The sequence below is a fragment of the Pseudophryne corroboree genome, chromosome 4, assembly GCF_028390025.1.
Source record: "Pseudophryne corroboree isolate aPseCor3 chromosome 4, aPseCor3.hap2, whole genome shotgun sequence".
NCBI lineage: Eukaryota > Metazoa > Chordata > Amphibia > Anura > Myobatrachidae > Pseudophryne > Pseudophryne corroboree.
In genome coordinates, this window is record NC_086447.1 from 41,050,375 (window position 1) to 41,070,512 (window position 20,138).

The following is a 20,138-nucleotide window of genomic DNA, read 5'->3' on the forward strand; positions in this document are numbered from 1 at the left end:
ATGAAAGAAGTGCGAAAGGCAAGAGCCTGTGTGGAAGTTCCACACAAAACCTGAATTCTAGGCCAGCTGGATCCAACCAGGAAAACAATCTAGACAGGGTATCTGAATCTTAGGAGTTCACAGGGCTGACAGGTTCTCACATGTAGCAGGAACTATAACCAGTGATTAGGGAGTAAACTGGAAGTGAATATAAATGCCCAAGATCTAATCAGGGAGCTACAGTAATTACAAAACGAGTGCAGCTGCCCTGCTGCACGTAACTATGTTGCTAGGCACTGGGCGGGGGCCAGGAGACACTGCGGAGACACTAGCAACAGGCGGACACCGGGCGGGGACCAGCGAGAGATGCGGCATCCCGGCTCCCAGGCAATGGCCGGGACGCACGTCCCCCGCTGCTGGTAACAAAGGGTGAGTGCCCGTTTCTCATTAAACTTCTAAAATATCTATATGTAGTATATATCATGTTAACAGAGTATTTATCCTCTATGCGGTAGGGTTTGTTTCTTCTACAAATATTTAGCAACACATGAATCATTGAACTTGGCTCATTTTAAGACTTTAAGACATGAGAATACTGTTGTTCTCTTAGACATGGGAGCACTCTTATTCTCTAAGACATGGGAGTACTCTTATTCTCTAAGACATGGGAGTACTCTTATTCTCTAAGACATGGGAGCACTCTTATTCTCTAAGACATGGGAGCACTCTTATTCTCTAAGACATGGGAGCACTCTTATTCTCTAAGACATGGGAGTACTCTTATTCTCTAAGACATGGGAGCACTCTTATTCTCTAAGACATGGGAGCACTCTTATTCTCTAAGACATGGGAGCACTCTTATTCTCTAAGACATGGGAGCACTCTTATTCTCTAAGACATGGGAGCACTCTTGTTCTCTAAGACATGGGAGTACTCTTATTCTCAAAGACATGGGGAAATTCTTGTTACCTAAGTCATGAGAATACTCTCATTCTCTAAGACATGGGAATACACTTGTTCTCTAAGACATGGGAATACTCTTGTTCCCTAAGACATGGTGGGAGTACTCTTGTTCCCTAAGACATGGGAGTACTCTCATTCTCTAAGACATGGGAATACTCATGTTCTTTAAGACACGGGAATACTTTTGTTCTCTAAGACATAGAATTGCTGTACTGATGGGAGGCTATTCCACCTATGCACTTTCTGTAAAGTATTTTTCCTTAAGTTTCCTTTGAATCTACCACCTTCCAGTTTCTGCAGGTGACCTCTTGTTCTTACTTCTTTTCCTTTGAAGAATGTTTCCCTCCTGGACTTTTTAAAACCCTTGATATATGTGACAGTCTCTATCATGTCCCCCCTTTCCCTTCTCTACTCCAAACTATACATCATAGTAAGATATTTTAGTCTTTCTGGGTAAGTTGTGTGATGTAGGCCATGCACCATTTTAGTTGCCCTTCTTTGTACAGTCTCTAATGTAATAATATCCTTTTGAAGATATGGTCTCCAGAACTGAACACAGTGTTCTAGATGAGGCCGTACCAATGACCTATACAGTGGCATTATTACTTCTCTGTTTCTGCTGCTGATTCCTCTTCCTATGCAGCCAAGCATCTGACTAGCCTTCCTCATTGCTTACCTGCCTTTAAGTCAACTGAAATAGTGACTCCTAGATCCCTTTTCTCCTCAGTAGTTTCCAGTATAGTGCCATTAATACAATATTTAGCCTTTGGATTTTTGAGACCCAAGTGCAAGATTTTGCATTTGTTGGCATTAAACTGTAGTTGCCACTTTCTTGACTATTCCTCTAGTCTACCTAGATCAGCGGTGGCCAACCCGCGGTTCTCGAGCCGCATGCGGCTCTTTCATCCACCGCATGCGGCTCGAGTCGATTCGCTCCTGGCCACCGCTGCCCCACACAGTGCGCGCACACACTGACACAGCCGAGCCGGGCGCACAGACTTCTAAGGTCTCCGGCGCCGGTCTCTATCTGAAATTCATCGCCAGTCCATGAGCCAATCAGAGCTCGCGGACCGGCAGCTGAGGCTCCTGATTGGCTGCCGGACTGTGGGCTCTGATTGGCTCATGGGTCGGGACCGAATTTTAGATAGACACCGCCGCCGGAGACAGAGGGGTAGGAGAGGCGCGCGCTGCGCTCTCCTCCCCTCACAGTAGCAGCGTGGTGAGCAGCACTTGCAGGGGGGGGAGCACACTGTGGGGGCATGTGTATCTGCACTGGGGGCACATCTGGCACACTGTGGGGACATGTGTATCTGCACTGGGGGCATATCTGGCACACTGGGGGCATGTGTATCTGTGTATCTGCACTGGGGGCATATCTGGCACACTGTGGGGGTAGGTGTATCTGCACTGGGGGCATATCTGGCACACTGGGGGCATGTATATCTGCACTGGGGGCATATCTGGCACACTGTGGGGACATGTGTAACTGCACTGGGGGCATATGTGGCGCACTGTGTGGGGGCATGTGTATCTGCACTGGGGGCATATCTGGCACACTGGGGCATGTGTATCTGCACTGGGGGCATATCTGGCACACTGTGGGGATATGTGTAACTGCACGGGGGGCATATCTGGCACACTGTGTGGGGGCATGTGTATCTGCACTGGGGGCATATCCGGCACACTGGGGGCATGTGTATCTGCACTGGGGGCATATCTGGCACTGTGGGGGCATGTGTATCTGGAATTGGGGGCATATCTGGCACTGGGGGCATGTGTATTTGGCATTGTGGGGGCATATATGTATTTGGCACTGTGAGGCATATATGTATCTGGCACTGTGGGGCATATATGTATTTGGCACTGGGTACTCTTGCTCTCTAAGACATGGGAGTACTCTTTCCCTATAAGACATGGGGTACTCTTACTCTCTAAGACATGGGAGTACTCTTCCCCTATAAGACATGGGAGTACTCTTCCTCTCTAAGACATGGGGGTACTCTTCCTCTCTAAGACATGGGGGTACTCTTCCTCTTTAAGACATGGGGGTACTCTTCCTCTCTAAGACATGGGAGTACTCTTCCCCTATAAGACATGGGAATATTCTTCCTCTCTAAGACATGGGGGTACTCTTGCTCTCTTAGAGATGAGAGTATTCTTGCTCTCTTAGAGATGAGAGTATTCTTGCTCTCTAAGAGATGAGAGTACTCTTGCTCTCTAAGACATGGGAGTACTCTTTCTCTCTAAAATGTGGAAGTACCCTTGCTCCTTAAGGAATGGGCCTACTATTGTTCTCTAAGACATTTGAGTAGTATATTTCTCTAACATAAACATTTCCCCTGTGCTATATTCCAAGAAAACATATACGCAGTAAGGACTCAGGAGTGTTTTGGAATAAGCTATATGCCTGCATCGCATATCTCGGGTATGCATCTGAAGGTATACCAATGGAAATCTGTCCAGCTGATGACCGCAGTTATGTGTTCATGAGGTCAACTGTCATCTCGAATGAATAGTGCCCTTCAGCATATGTGGACTCTTGTAATATTTTCCTAGTTTTGCGGAAATTATGTCCTATTGTTTAATTTGCCAAATTTACATCTGTTACCTCCAATCTCATCATCTAATGCAACTGGCGCTTCATCAACATATTACTCATCATACTATATCCACGTACCGAGGAAGTCATCTGCAGAGAAGTGGTCAGCATCCCAGACCTGTAGCGTAAGGCGGGCTGGGATCTTGTACTCCGTCTCATCCCAGGAGAACATGGACTCTTTCTTGGAGATGACAATCTTCTCTTCGGCAACCAGGTAATCAAATGGAAACAGAAACCTCCAGTTGAAATTTCCCTCTCCGGTAAGCGAGTGGTAGTGGACATCCGTGTCTTGCTTATCTTCCTGCTGACCTTTCAGCCACCTACATATCCCACCCGGAGCCAAAGCCAGTGCACAGAGATTAAATGCTGCATGCCATGAATGGTCCATTACATTTTGTGAAGGGGCGTCTTAAAAAAGTTTTAAAAGTTATCTTAAAGAGTAAAATATCACTAATGTAATTTAGGTGGCTGTAAATTTTTATATTTTAAGTTTGTGTTAAGTAAAAGGGAAGTAACAGTATATGAGCAGCAGTACTAAATAACTTCCCCAATATGTTTCTACGTCTCATGACGAACCATTAGCCCAGTACCCTCCGATGGCTCTTCCTCTTGTCAGATACTAGCAGTGGGGTGACTAGCCACAGGAGTAATATATAATTAGTCAAATGCCTCCACCAACCCTCTCTCTCCAGCGCCTCCGCCAGGTAATGCTAGGGAAAGCCATGGTCAACTGGGCTGCCAAGAATGGTCAATATATAACCTATGGAAACGTTCGCTATCTATGATCCAGACAGTACTATACTGTATACATTTATCTGGAAATCGCCCATGGTTAGCACAAAGTGTAAATAACCCAGAAGGGTGGAGTCAGGCGCTTATGGGTGTGCTTGTCTAATGCTGCTGCTAAATTGTAGGTTTTAGTAGCACCTACCAAACATAAACATAAAAACACAGAAAAAAATAGCAGCGCTTAAACTTGCATAATAAAATGGAATGACTGAATGAATGAATGAGTGAAACACAAGTACAAAATTTAATAAAATCTAAAAACATACATGTAGGGTGCTGCTATAGTCACCATTAAAGGAATTTTTGAAACCAGACCATCGAGAGATTTTTCCAGCACAGTTCGTCCTGGTGAAATTTTCACCCTCCCTTATTGCATATACTTGGGTACAAATGATAAGGGAACTTGGTAGCACAGTTTAACCTGGACGGATTATTATCAAGTTTTCACCGCTGGAGGAGCAGCCCAAAAGTATGTAGGAGAGCCTTTAGCTCTCTCTTTAGCTAGATTCCAAAAAGTCCTCACCAGTCGTGCGGTGCCTTTAGATGGAAGTGGAGTTCTGTCCCGGAGTGGAGGTGCAGTGTCCCAAAAGTTGTTTCTTTTCCGTTTGTCCGAAAGAAAAGGAGGGTGTAGTTGCAGTTAGGAATGGTCAAGGTGAAGTAGCAGGTCACACCGACCTGTTTCGCTGCTAATGGGCAGCTTTTTCAAGGTGTTCCCTTATCGTTTGTACCCAAGTATATGCAATAAGGGAGGGTGAAAATTTCACCAGGTCTAACTGTGCTGGGAAAATCTCTTGATGGTCTGGTTTCAAAAATTCCTTTAATGGTGACTATAGCAGCACCCTACATGTATGTTTTTAGATTTTATAAAATTTTGTACTTGTTTTTCACTCATCCATTCATTCAGTCATTCCATTTTATTATGCAAGTTTAAGCGCTGCTATTTTTTCTGTGTTTTCATGGTTAGCACAAGCCTGTCCTCATCTATTGTACAAATAAACGTTATTGCTTCTGCTAATGAGGGAATACAGTTGTACGTTCCCCACAGTTACAAATACACAACATATGAGTGAATCTGCCTATGGAGAAATGCGCAATAACCACGACAGGGAAACACACGTAACAGCCCCACATGCCCCCGCTCCCCCCACACACACAGCCAGGTAGACAGATGGCACCGCAAGAGTAAGAGAGGAGAGCCAACATGCCATGCAAAATGGTCGGGTGATGCAGTCATCTTTATCTGCAGAATGGATGCTCCTCGGAGTTAACCCCTTTGTTACTGCAGGGTCCGACATGGCGAATTTAAAGACCCTTTCAGAAACAAGGAGGTTATGGAGACACTTACCTGGGGCCGAGGAACACAATGCAAAATAATAATTACATGTTGGGTAGAATAATAATAATAATAAATAAAAAAACAGCCCAGTTTATTAATTGGTGCAAACACATGAAACACACTGTGTGCAGTCACACCCGCTCCTTGGGGCATCTCTAGCTGGTGGGGTTGTGTGGTGGAACCAGGGTGAGAAAGACCTCTCCAGTGCTGAGGGTGGAGGTTGGGTTATAGTAATTCCCTTGGAATGGGGGCCAAAGATGAAACATCCAGTTTTGTTGACTGGCCTAGTGAATGTGAACGGTGGTTGGGTACTAGGGAAGGGGACTTTTACATGCTAACTAATCCAGTAACATTGGCTGCCTTTATTAGTGTTTCATAAATATATACCACAGAGGCGACTCGTCCACCTCTTCTACCATATACAGGCCTAAATTCTACTTATTCCAGACATCTGCTAACGCCTTGTATTCCTGAGCCTTAATGCCCCTTGTCGTTTCCACACAAATCTGTTCCATAAATTTATACTGGATCCCCAAACATTGTCCCGGACTTTTTCTAAACGTTCCTAGGAGGTTCCTGCATCTTTTGTAAAGTCTACACAGTCTTTGAGTCATTTTCGACAAGATATTACTAGGACCTGTACTATCTCAGCTGCTGCTCTGGCTCCAGTGGGTTCATATCCTCTAGGAGATGTCTTTCAGTAGAATTGAACGTCCTACAGAGTAGTTAGTTGGGTATTGGCCAACAATGGAGTCACTGGGCCTGACTAAGAGGTGGGTGCATTGCCGATGTTGGACGTGGTGCAACTGATGCTGTACACCAGGGTAGGGCTCATTAGTCCTCTGGGAGATGTCTTTCAGTAGAACTGAACGTCCTACAGTGTACGTAGTTGGGAACTGGCAAACACTGAAGTCACTGGGCCTGAGTCAGAGGTGGGTGCACTGCCGATGTTGGACGTGGTGCAACTGATGCTGTACACCAGGGTAGTGCTCATTAGTGGCATTGACATAAAGTTGCATAGGCAAAACCAACTTAGATACGGATAAGGCAACCCTTCCCCTACCCTTCCTAAAATAACTAGGGGTCAGGGGGAAAAAAGAATTCCATCTATGTATTTTGTTAGCAATTGGTGAGACCCGGCCCAATTTGGAGACCTCAAATACTGAAGAGTAGTTTCATGTGATAACAGACCCAACAGCTCCACCACATGGCAACCCAGAGACGAGCTAGAGATGGGAGCGGGCAAGCCAAGGGTGCAGCAGTTCAGTGCAGTTCAGTGCAGTGGTGCAAGCAGTGATGGCAGGGGGATATGCACAGTCTATGCGCCCAGGGTTGGGCAGGTTAGAGGGGAAGGGGAGTGGGCCGTGGGTGTTAGAAGTATACGGGCCGTGCATCATTACCCCTTGACATAGATGTCAGACATCTTCTCTCCTGTCATGAACGCATCATCTTCTAGAATCACTTCATCAGTGTTCCAAATTATAACACGCAGCTCAAAACTAGTCGGCAACAGCACGACGATAAACAGCGAGGAAGAGAGAGACAAAGAAACCAAACAAAAATAAAAAATAAAAAACAGAAGCAAAAAAAGGGCAAAATTCTGTTAATCACGCACAACACAAAGCAAAAAAAAAACAAACCCCAGCAATAGCGGCAGCATGGACACTGGTGTGTGCGCACCATGAGTGTACACAGAAGCCCACACACAACACAAAGAGTCAAGTGTTCGCTTGTACGTACCCCCTGACAAAAATGTCACTAGACTTTTCTCCTGTGAAGTAATCATCATCCTCCAGGATTACCTCATCGGTATTCCATATTATCACTCTAAGCTCGTATCTGGCAAGGAGATAGTGAGACAGGTGAGAGGTGGTCATGTCGGAGACCGGGGTGGGGGTGGGGGAGCTATCGGGAGATGGCGGAGAACATCACCTCCGGGGGGTATCTGGATCCTTCAATCCACCAACTTGATGTACAGAAGTCCAGGTGATGTCACCTTTTGTGAAGGGTTCACCAGAAGCCTAGTGGGGTTTCAACGGCTGTACCCAATACAGCGGTGAGTTGGGTTCCATTTTATGCAGTAACACGGGGAAATGCGTTGTATGGAGCTGTAGGGATAACTTAATCTGCCAGAACAATTCTTGGCGCGGTCAGAGTGATAAAAAAAAAAAAAAATTGTAGTCAGGTTCCTTGTTTGCCCACCGAGAGGAGGCAGGAGCATAGGCCTAGGGTCCGACAATGGTAGAATCTACTCGGTAGACCTTGAAAACCAGTGCCAGGTTCACCGTCTTCAATAATAATCAAGATATGAGCTTACAAATGAACGAAGTCATGGTGACCAAATTACTTCTACTAGAGTCAGACTCGGGGCCTAGCGAGATGTCACCAGGAACATTACCAGGGCACTGAATTATTAGGCTTTATTGTTTTGTAGGGCAGCTTGGTCAATATGAAGATATTATGTAATAATACTTTCTGGATTTATTCGTCAAGATTGTTTCCCTCTGATGTAAAAAAAATATTCCCAATTATCCTGGAATATTATCCTGTCATCATCGCATGAAAGAGGCAAACAGGAAAAGTCATTTTAAAAGAAAAAAATCCAAATATCCTAGTATTGGTGCTTAATTATGATAAATAAACCCGTGTTACACACATACTTGCCTGTTAAATAAGTTGATATGAATAACAGAGTTCATTTTTAAATATCCAATTTGGACATCACAAGTTATATACCGATGATATTTACAGTAACAATACATGTAATATACACAGTTATTGCTCTACATGATATAAATCTCAGGCACGAGTGACATGCATTTGCTGGAAATTATAACTGTTACAAATAATATTCAGCCATCAACAGCTGAAGACGGAAGGAAAATATTCGAAGAGATAAAAAAGTAATTTGAAGACATAAAAATAAATTTGAAGCCACCGCAACAATCCTGAGAGAGTCAAGTTGGCTTTTTTGTTGGTTGATGTCTCGGTTAAAAGAAAACATCAACTTGTATCTATTCTATAATGTATAAAATAATTTTTTAATGACCATCAGATCTGGCCGAAATACACTGTATTCCGTCACATGTTGAGGCATAAATACAGCATAGTAAAACAAACATGAAACAAGTAAAAGTGACATCATTATTACTGAATATGTCCTTTTTCCCCTCCTAGAGAGTTATGTGCTGCAACTATTTTGGAGGTTGCGTCAGTAAATGGGGGCTAGGCTTATGTGTCCAAACTTCTGGTAATAAGAATAAAAAATTACGGGCAAAATAAGAGCCAGGATAATCAGTGGCGACCACTTTTCTTCTTTAGATGTGACTATAACAATTCTCGTTGGGGAAAGATGGGACAGTGTACTGGGAGGATCCTGCAAGGGTTACTGAGGATGGAATGAAGAGTGTGTCTGCATGTGGGGTGGGGTAGAAGGGGTAAGGTCATTTTGGTTAGTTGCCAAAGTGAAAGTTAAATTTTAAGCCTTTTTCAGGTGTCTGTGTCTGCGTAGAATGTTTAGAGGTATCTTCATCATGAAGGTCTCCTGCTTCAGCAGAGGAAATTTTTGGACATATTTAGCCACTGAATCACTTAGTTTTTCTAGTACCTTTTTGGCTTCCTTGGAGAAATGTCAATGGCAGGACCTGGTGCAGGCATGTCCATCGGAAACATGTCCACCCACATTTCCAAACGACCCTGTGAAAAACAGACTCAAGCCGTCAGTGCCCAGCAAATGCACCGGGTAATTCCATGGATCTACGGACCAAGATGGCATAGCTTGGCAGGATTGCAAAATTGGAGGAGCAGGTTGATGAGGGACGTTCCAGGCTAAGTGCGGATTAGGCTGCACGAATACGCCAAGTGCTGCACAGTGATTGGCCTCATTGTCTCCCAACGACGGGACCATGGGCTCTAATGCAACCAGGGTATCAGTTGTCTAGAGTTTGTATGTTCTTCCCACGCGGCCATGCAACTCCTCCAGCTCTCTCCAACAGTCATCATATTAAGGAGAAGGTTGCACTTTGTGGGACAGGATTATTTAGATGTGATTAGGGATTCGTTCCCCTGATTACAGCTAGGGTGCACAGACTTGAATCCTTAGGCTGGGAATAGGTGCTGGAAACCAAAACGGGTCCTTTCAATTAAAATTTTGCACCTTCCAGCCCCACTTTATAGGGGAAAACACTTTCCTAGAAGCACTTGGGCCAATATAATACAACAGTCACACAGGAAAAGACAGTCTGGTGCCCCATCACGCTCATATTGATTTACATTTAACGCAAAGAGTGTTTTAGTTGGAAAAATGAAAAGATGAAATTAGTGAGTGGTCAGAAAGGTTGGATACCGTAAGGAAATTAAGACCGTTTCTGCCATGTACATTATTCCGAGTGTTCACAAACCTCCAACTATTACCCACTGTTGTGAACAATGATGGTTTGTGTTTACAAGCAGCCACTGCCTTTACCTGTTCGATTCCCGGTTTGTCTGGATTTAGCAGTGGCCGGGTCTCCACATGTTCTGGAATCAGCCGGCACCCGGCTCGGGGAATCTCCTCCCAGTGGTGAAGGACGGAGAGAGCCAGATGTTCATCGGTCTGCTTCTTCTGACCTGAGGACCCAGCGAAACGATAGTTAGTTAATTTGCTGTCACAATAATGTCACAAAGAATGAGCACTCATGGAAAAAAAAAAGTTTCACCATTTTCATCCTCAATTTCTGTGGGGCCAGTAAAGACGCGATTCATGACCTTAACTCGTCCTCCGGGTCCAAAATGGGGGCCATCAATCTTCCCTTCTTTGCAGAGTTTGGACAAGATCTGTGTAGGCTTCATGGGATCTCTCCACATGTTATACCCATGTCTGTGACAAGAAAAATAGATAAGTATCAATACATTATGAGCACTCCTACGATCCATAGTCTCCACATACCCCCACATATTATAGAAGAAGAAGAAGAAGAAGAAGAAAAGCAGGAGGAAGAAGAAGAAGGAGGAAGAAGAAGGAGGAAGAAGAAGATAATTAATATAGTGTGATTCTCCGTTAGGATTTAAGCCACATGTAAGCAACATGCTGTATGTTCTGGTGGGTATGCATTTTATGGAGGTGATGTCACACTAGCCGCACGTTCAGAATAAAAGTAGCACGATAGGAAGAAGCACTCAGTGTAATATACATACAGTGCAGGGGTGTGGCATGGTATGCCGGCGGCCGGGCTCCCGGCGACCAGCATACCAGAGCCGGAAGCCCGACCGCCGGCATACCGACAGCGTGGTGAGCGCAAATGAGCCCCTTGCGGAGACAGGTGGCACGCTGCGCGCGCCACACTATTTATTCTCCCTCCAGGGGGGTCGTGGACCCACACGAGGGAGAAAAACTGTCCGTATGGCGGCTGTCGGGATTCCGGCGCCGGTATACTGTGAACCGGGATCCCGACAGTCGGCTACCTGAAGACCACCTCTGTGCGGTATATGATGAATAGGAGTACTGTCCAATTAGATGCCCCACATATATATAGAATTTTCCTGTTGATCCCTGGTGACTAGCAGTGAATAATTCCTGATGCGTGCAAGTCAACCGCAATGCATTCGCACAGGAGAATATCTAGATGCAGATATTCTCCTGTGTTCAGAGTTGCACCCATCAATGCGACCACACTGTCCCTACCCAATCGTTCGATCTCCCAGACATCACCACTATCAGCGCAGGCTGTGACTGCTGTGCAAGTGATGATGATATTTTACGTGGCGATACGTCATGTCATACATACATTGCATATGTCTGTGATATCCCACACGTGGCTCTGTGCTTGCTGTAATAACGGTTTTCCAGATCGATCTTGGTTTCCCCAATCAAGTCATCGGTTCCAACAAGGTCCCAGTCATAAACCGCCACCGTCAGCATGGACTCCATTGGGAAAGTCGCCTCGATGTCAAATGATCTAGTGGAAAGATGGTGGGGAGGTTTATTATGGAGCAGGAAGGTGGCAAAGCATCGCTACATTATGACTGGTGAGGATATAGCTGGATAGAAAGTCACTCTAGTACATCTGAGGGTCGAGACCTACTATAGGTCTACCTGAGGATACCTATGGCTGGAGTAGAGCATGGGTAACAAGATGACTTTAGAATGACTCACTTTCCAAAGACAGGGTTCAATTGCTTGGAAATGTAATTCTCTTTGTCTTTGATTTCCGTTTTGCCCAGTTTGATGACGACATACGGATCTGCTTTCCCGTTGATATCTGCTGGATGTAGATCTGTCGCCTAAAGGAAAAGGAAATCTTAAGAAAACCAGATTGCCGCCATCATAAATCACAGAGGAGTCGGCCATTTTGCTGTCTTGCCATGAATGCTGCACTATCCACAAAAAGGCTTCACGCACTGTATAGATGCCAGGCATAATGGATATATTTTGCAGAGGCCTCATATATATATACTGTACTAGACATTTATGAAAGTAATAGTCCAGAAATAGTTACTAATCAATATACACAGCCATTGTCTAATTCTGGCTATAATCACATACAAGAGAAATACATAACACTACAAAAAAAAGATGTGACAACAGAAATATACTATAACAAAGTATTAGGGGTGACTGGTATATTATGCACCCTAGTACATTAGAAGTCCATGCTGGTTATTTTAGCTCAACCTGGTTAACGCCACTCGACATGACATTTGCATTTTGGTCAGGTTGTGTTTTAAAAACAAGTTAACTCATGTGAAAGAAATGCTGGCCCTAACTCACCCACAGACACTTACCCTCACAACATACACCCGCACCAGCACGTTAATTGGGTCATTATTGGGTATGCCTTGGAACATGCCAAAGTTGGGGTCATATCCAGCTTCTTTGGTGACATCGTCAGGTAATGGAACTTTGTATACACACATGGAACCCTGGTGGGGGACAAACATCCCAAATGTATGGTTACAAACAGCAGAACTTGTTTCACATCAAAGTCCAACCTACGTCCATCACATCCAACCTTAAACTGCTTTACAGCCAGCCCTTTCACTACATTAGATGTTTCACATTTTCTTCTACTATAAAATGCTGCTCAGTTAAACCTCAATAATGTGTTAATAATTGTGAGTGTGATTGGAAACACTCCGTTTTCTGCATTCAAAGCTATTTTTTTCCCACCTTGAAATGCATTTCTCCATCAAAGTGCACATAGAAACGCGTTTCACCATCAGAGTGCACACAGAAATGCATTTCCCCACCAAACGGCATATAGAAACCCACTTCTCCACCAAAGTGCACACAGAAATATGTTTCTCCATCAAAGTGCACATAGAAACATGTTTCTCCATCAAAGTGCACATAGAAACATGTTTCTCCATCAAAGTGCACATAGACACAAGTTTCTCCATCAAAGTGCACATAGAAACACACTGCTCTACCAATGTGCATATAGAAACGTGCTTCTTCATCAAGTGCACATAGAAATGCAATTATTCACCAAAGTGCACACAGAACCAAGTTTCTCCACCAAAGGGCACATAGAAACACGCTTCTCTATCAAAGTGCACATAGAAACGCATTTCTCCAAAGTGCACATAGAAGCGCGTTTCTCCACCAAAGGGCACATAGAAACATGCTTCTCCACCAAAGTGCACATAGAGACGCGTTTCTCCAAAGTGCACATAGAAATGCGTTTCTCCACCAAAGTGCACATAGAAATGCGTTTCTCCACCAAAGTGCACATAGAGAAGCGGGAATAGACCACAGTGCAACTGGAAAGCCCAAATACACCCTATTAAATTTATAGGACAAACCTAGACTCTGCCAGTTCTGAGTTGGTGAAAACATTAAAGTGTACAGTATTTGCAAACTGCTAATGCCTACACCAGGGCCAAAACTAGGATTTCCGTCACCCGGGGCAAGGCAGTAATTTTGCGCACACACACACACACACACACACACACACACACACACACACACACACACACACACACACATCCCAAAAAAAATCACACAAAACAAAAAAGCAAACAAACCCTCTCAGACTAAAATAATCAGAATATCAAAAATGTTGAAAAAAGGGGATACTATTGGACAATATTCCCCTATGTGCCTCAAATGCCCTATGCATCACATGCCCCACCAGCGTGTTCAATGACATGCTCTTCTGTGTGTCCTCATACATTGCACTATATCATAACACTTAATCACTGCACTACATCACTATACTACATCCCCTACACCCTGAACTACATACTACACTACATGCCCCTATGCACTCCACTGCATACCCTATATGCTACACTACATCACTAAACTACATGCCCCTATCCACTGCACTACATACCCTATATGCTACATTACATCCCCTTATATGCTACACCACATCAATGCACTACATGCACCTATATACTGCAATACATTACTACACTACATACCCTATATGCTACACTACATCACTACACTACATCCCCTTATATGCTACACCACATCAGTGCACTACATGCCCCTATATACTGCAATACATTACTACACTACATACCTTATACGGTACACTACATCACTGTACTACATCCCCCTATAAACTACACCAAATCCCCCCATCTGGGAAGCAAAGTGGAGGTTGATACTACTAACTGGGTGCACAGTGCGCTTCTATAGCTTGTACGGTGCACCGCACGCTAGTCGCAGCATTGCATGGCAAAGAAGAGAGTTTAAGACAGTAGAAAACATGGAAGAGATCCCAGGCACTGGAGCTCACCCACACAGCATCGGAGCCAGCTGCGGGCAGACATGTGGGTCAGATACATTGCCCTGGGAGCTGTCTGCTGTCTCACTGGAGCAGCACTGCACTGCCGCTAAAAAAAAACAAGACAAAAATATCTGCTCCTCGGTAACTCCTTGGCGCCCCCCACAAATCCTGCACCCAGGGCACATGCCCCCTTAGGCACCCCCTCCTTAGTTACGGCCCTGCCTGCACGCCCTTCAGCAAAACATCAGTTCCTGCCCCTTTGAATCTTGTAGTCTAAATTCTGTAACATACACACACGTGGGTCCAATTTCTGAAACAATAAATGAATCTGCCATTATGTTTTTGGACTGTGGGAGGAAAGCCCCTGAATAAGCCAAAATGAATACAGGAGAATGTATTATACAGTATATGTTGCCCATTTATATCATTTAAATAAACTCACTCGACACAGTAAAAAAATGTTCTTATGCCTTTCAGCAACACAGGTGCAATGACTCTGTACTTAGGACGGATTGCCCCCATTCAGCCAAGCCCTTCCAATCGGCCTGTAAATCCCACCTTGTCCTATACACCTCTGCACAAACTGGGGTGGACAGCGCCATAGAGGATTCTGCTCCGCCCTCAGGACGCTTTTTCCCTAGACCCAGTGTTCCTCATGCCTCAGTTCCCTAAGTAAGTTATAGGCAGCCTGCTCATGAATTATACTGTATCCCACAAAGTGTCTGTCTATGCCCCACTGTATGTAGGAATTGCAATAAATGTCACTTGTTACATGATACCGCATATGAAGAAACTCTGGAATTTTTCGAACAATAGAAGAGATGACTTATTCTGTCACACTGTATGACTGAGGTTTAGAATCGCCCGTCCGTTTCATGCCCCAGCAGAATAGATTACGGATATCAGGAACTGTAAGGCCTGTGCATCGTAGCTGCAATATTCCCGAGCTGCAGAGTTTCTGACCAGCGATCACTACTTAATGCACTGAGCACATAAGAACTTCCCTGACTGCAGCGAGATTTAGGGAAAGTCACAGGGACACTCACTACTCACTTTAAACCTCCCCACTATCCTCTCCTCCTCACTCATAGTGTCGTCATCATCCCCGATCTTTCCACGTAGTAAGTTAAATGTGTGCAGCCAGTCTTCAAAGCAATCAAACTCAGTCTCCAGTTCCTTGTTGAACACCTAGAGTTGTGCGTATGGGGCAGAAGAGAGATTTAGGTTAACAGGAAAATGTAGGTCCAAACAGCTCTATTCCCCTGAGGAAGTGCCCAGAGCACAGTGAAACGCGTTGGTAACGCTGATATACTGACTTCTTAAAGACCTGTTCCAATACAATATTAAAGGCAGAGGATAACATTTTACTTCACAAGAACTGGTTCCTCTACCTGCCCACAAGTATCCTGACTTCAGCTCATGTTTAGGAAATAAACCAGTCATATTTCACATCCTCAGAGCTATACATTGGACATGATGACTTTATCTGACTCGGACTGTAAACCACAATTAAAAGGCGGGTGTTCTTATTACCATCCCTTTATGTCAGGCATGGGGAACCTCCGGCCTGTGGGTCGTATAAGGCCTGCAAAGCCGCTTTATCCGTCCAGGAGGTACACAGTACCGCCGGACGTCCACCTATACTGGCAGCCGCTGCTGAGTGTGTCAGTGGAGAAGAGCGCAGCGTGCGCCTCTCCTGCTCCTTTGTACTCTGTCCGGCGGCAGCATCTGTCATGGCAGGGAGGAGAGCGCAGCTATGTCTGGCGGTGGCTAGTAGGATCTCAAACCAGCCGCCGGTTCGTGAGAGAGCTTGCGGAATGTCAGTCATTGAGGAGCTGCCGCTGCCAGTCCATGAGCTCTGGTTGACTCACAAACCAGCGGCTGGTTTGAGGTCCTACATGCTGCCGCACGACATAGCTGCACCCTCCTCCCTGCCTGACCCCTGACAGCTGACACACACCACCGCCGGACTGAGCACTAAGGGACAGGAGAGGTGCACACTGCACTCTCCTCCCCTGACACATACAGCAGCAGCAGAAGGCCAGCAGCAAGAGCACTGGAGCAGCAGTGGTGAGCAGCACAGTGGGGTGGGGGCATGTGTGTACCTGGCACTGTGGGGACATGTGTGTACCTAACACTTTGGGGGAATATCTGGCGCCATGGGGGCATATCTGTATCTGGCATTGTGGGGGCATATGTGTATCTGGCACTGTGGGGGCATATGTGTATCTGGCACTGTGGGGACATGTGTATATCTTGTACTGTGGAGGCACATGTGTATCTGGCACTCTGGGGAAATATGTGTATCTGGCACTGTGGGGGCAAATGTATATCTGGCACTGTGGGGGCATATGTATATCTGGCACTGTGGGGGCACATGAGTATCTGGCACTGTGGGGGCATATGTATATCTGGCACTGTGGGGCACATGTGTATCTGGCACTGTGTGGGCATATGTGTATCTGGCACTGTGGGGGCACATGAGTATCTGGCACTGTGGGGGCATATGTGTATCTGGCACTGTGGGGGCATATGTATATCTGGCCCTGTGGGGGCACATGAGTATCTGGCACTGTGGGGGCATATGTATATCTGGCACTGTGGGGGCATATGTATATCTGGCACTGTGTGGGCATATGTGTATCTGGCACTGTGGGGGCACATGAGTATCTGGCACTGTGGGGGCATATGTGTATCTGGCACTGTGGGGCATATGTATATCTGGCACTGTGGGGGCACATGAGTATCTGGCACTGTGGGGGCATATGTATATCTGGCACTGTGGGGGCACATGTGTATCTGGCACTGTGTGGGCATATGTGTATCTGGCACTGTGTGGGCATATGTGTATCTGGCACTGTGGGGGCATATGTATATCTGGCACTGTGGGGGCACATGAGTATCTGGCACTGTGGGGGCACATGAGTATCTGGCACTGTGGGGGCATATGTATATCTGGCACTGTGGGGGCACATGTGTATCTGGCACTGTGGGGGCATATCTGTATCTGGCACTCTGGGGAAATATCTGTATCTGGCACTCTGGGGAAATATCTGTATCTGGCACTCTGGGGAAATATCTGTATCTGGCACTCTGGGGAAATATCTGTATCTGGCACTCTGGGGAAATATGTGTATCTGGCACTGTGGGGGCATATGTGTATCTGGCACTGTAGGGACATGTGTATATCTTGTACTGTGGAGGCATATGTGTATCTGGCACTCTGGGGAAATATGTGTATCTGGCACTGTGGGGGCAAATGTATATCTGGCACTGTGGGGGCATATGTATATCTGGCACTGTGGGGGCACATGAGTATCTACCACTGTGGGGGCATATGTATATCTGGCACTGTGGGGGCACATGTGTATCTGGCACTGTGTGGGCATATGTGTATCTGGCACTGTGGGGGCACATGAGTATCTGGCACTGTGGGGGCATATGTGTATCTGGCACTGTGGGGGCATATGTATATCTCGCACTGTGGGGGCACATGAGTATCTGGCACTGTGGGGGCATATGTATATCTGGCACTGTGGGGGCACATGAGTATCTGGCACTGTGGGGGCATATGTATATCTGGCACTGTGGGGGCACATGTGTATCTGGCACTGTGGGGGCATATGTATATCTGGCACTGTGGGGGCATATGTGCATCTGGCACTGTGTGGGCATATGTGTATCTGGCACTGTGGGGGCACATGAGTATCTGGCACTGTGGGGGCATATGTGTATCTGGCACTGTGGGGGCATATGTGTATCTAGCACTGTGGGGGCATATGTGTATCTGGCACTGTGGCAGTATATGTGTATCTGGCACTGCACTACTGGGGGCATATGTAGTAGGGGCATACCTACTGGGGGCATATCTACTGGGGCATAACTACTGGGGGCAGGCACATTTTCAAGTTGATCATTTTTGTATGGCACCTGAAGGATTTTAGAAATATCCAAATGGCCCTAGGTAGAATAAAGGTTCCCCACCTCTGTTTTACATAATTTCATCGCTCAACACAGAAAATATTATTTTATCACACATTACACTTCTGCGCTGGAACCTATACTGAACTTAAATATTTTTAATACTGTCTTTAGTTTCAGTTTATTTTTATATAGTTTTTTTTATTTTTATCTTATTTTCATAATTTCTTTTATTTGTATTTTTCTTTTTTATATTTCATTAAAATTTTATTTTGTTTTGCAGCGTCATACGATAATCGTATTGATCTATTCCGTGTATATTGCTTGTTATTCCCTACATGTGATTGTTTTGTTTTTATTTCCTATTTATTGGCAATGTGTCCGTATTTCAGTGACATCACTGAATGGACATGTTTCTGAGACCTAAATGCATTTTGATTTTATATATATATATATATATATATATATATATATATGTGTGCTCTTTTTCAGGCAGTCCCTGTTACACCGTGGGGGTAATCAGCAGAAGGACAATTGTTCAGGGCGGCACAAGTTTTACCTGTTCTTATGCTTATGGGCCCTCATTCCGAGTCGTTCGCTCGGTATTTTTCTTCGCATCGCAGTGAAATTCCGCATAGTGCGCATGCGCAATATTCGCACTGCGACTGCGCCAAGTATCTTTGCTATGAAGATAGTATTTTTACTCACGGCTTTTTCCTCGCTCCGGCGATCGTAATGTGATTGACAGGAAATGGGTGTTACTGGGCGGAAACACGGCGTTTTATGGGCGTGTGGATGAAAACGCTACCGTTTCCGGAAAAAACGCAGGAGTGGCCGGAGAAACGGGGGAGTGGTTGGGCGAACGCTGGGTGTGTTTGTGACGTCAAACCAGGAACGACAAGCACTGAATTGATCGCACTGGCAGAGTAAGTGTGGAGCTACTCTAAAACGGCTAAGTAGTTTGTGATCGCAATATTGCGAATACATCGGTCGCAATTTTAAGATGCTAAGATACACTCCCAGTAGGCGTAGGCTTAGCGTGTGTAACTCTGCTAAATTCGCCTTGCGACCGATCAACTCGGAATGAGGGCCATTGTTTTATGCTTTTATTGTTGTTTGTGTGTATGTGTTGTATTGTATAGTTTAGTTGGGAAACCAAACTATACAAATAATTGCTGCACTACCTGGCACTGTCACTGTTCATTGTTCTAGTACTGCTAGAGACATCAGGGTGTAATGCCACATTACAGGAGAATTCATTTCACAAAATCAAAGTGTGCCTTGAAAAGTGCTGCTTAAAGTTACAGTTATAAGACAGTGCCCCCCCCCCCCCGTTCACATTATGCCATAGTGCCCCCAGTCAACATTATGCCACAGTGCCTCCAGTTCACATTATGCCACAGTGCCCCAATATTACATTATGCCACAGTGCCCCAATATCACATTCAAGTGCCCCAAAATCACATTATGCCACAGCGCACCTAAGTCATTTTATGCCAGTGTCCCCAGTCCAAATTATGACATAATGCCTCCAATTTACATTATGCCACATTGCCTCCTAATGACGGTATACTACAGTGCCCCAATATCACATACCAGTGCCGCAAAATCACATTATGCCACAGTGCCCCTAGATCACATTATGCCACACTGCCCCAATATCACATTACGCAACAGTGTCCTGAAATAATATTATGCATCCCCACTAATAATCTGTCTGCCCTCATATCTTGAAACCTGTAGCCTAGAGCAGGATCTTAGTAAGAGCACCTGCTATGCAAACCACTGGTGCCACCCGGAGCTAACCTGTTCTCCTCCTTACCCCTCCGAC

General features: G+C 45.3%; 1 protein-coding gene across 24 annotated transcripts in view; it reads right to left on the reverse strand.

The window, feature by feature from the left end:
- OTOF (otoferlin) overlaps nt 1-20,138 on the reverse strand; it is a 516,469-nt gene that overhangs the window by 24,481 nt on the left and 471,850 nt on the right. For 21 of the 24 annotated variants that reach the window (XM_063914989.1, XM_063914999.1, XM_063914996.1 and 18 more), the window contains 9 exons: nt 15,440-15,574; nt 12,429-12,566; nt 11,800-11,927; nt 11,432-11,602; nt 10,364-10,524; nt 10,132-10,274; nt 9,274-9,362; nt 7,407-7,505; nt 3,620-3,861 (listed from right to left, as the gene is read on the reverse strand). In XM_063914989.1, the coding sequence (XP_063771059.1) occupies nt 3,620-3,861; nt 7,407-7,505; nt 9,274-9,362; nt 10,132-10,274; nt 10,364-10,524; nt 11,432-11,602; nt 11,800-11,927; nt 12,429-12,566; nt 15,440-15,574 (1,306 nt within the window). Of the gene's footprint in view, nt 1-3,619; nt 3,862-7,066; nt 7,166-7,406; nt 7,506-9,273; nt 9,363-10,131; nt 10,275-10,363; nt 10,525-11,431; nt 11,603-11,799; nt 11,928-12,428; nt 12,567-15,439; nt 15,575-20,138 lie in introns of all 24 variants that reach the window. The other 3 variants (XM_063914984.1, XM_063914979.1, XM_063914992.1) reach the window with 2 other exon arrangements.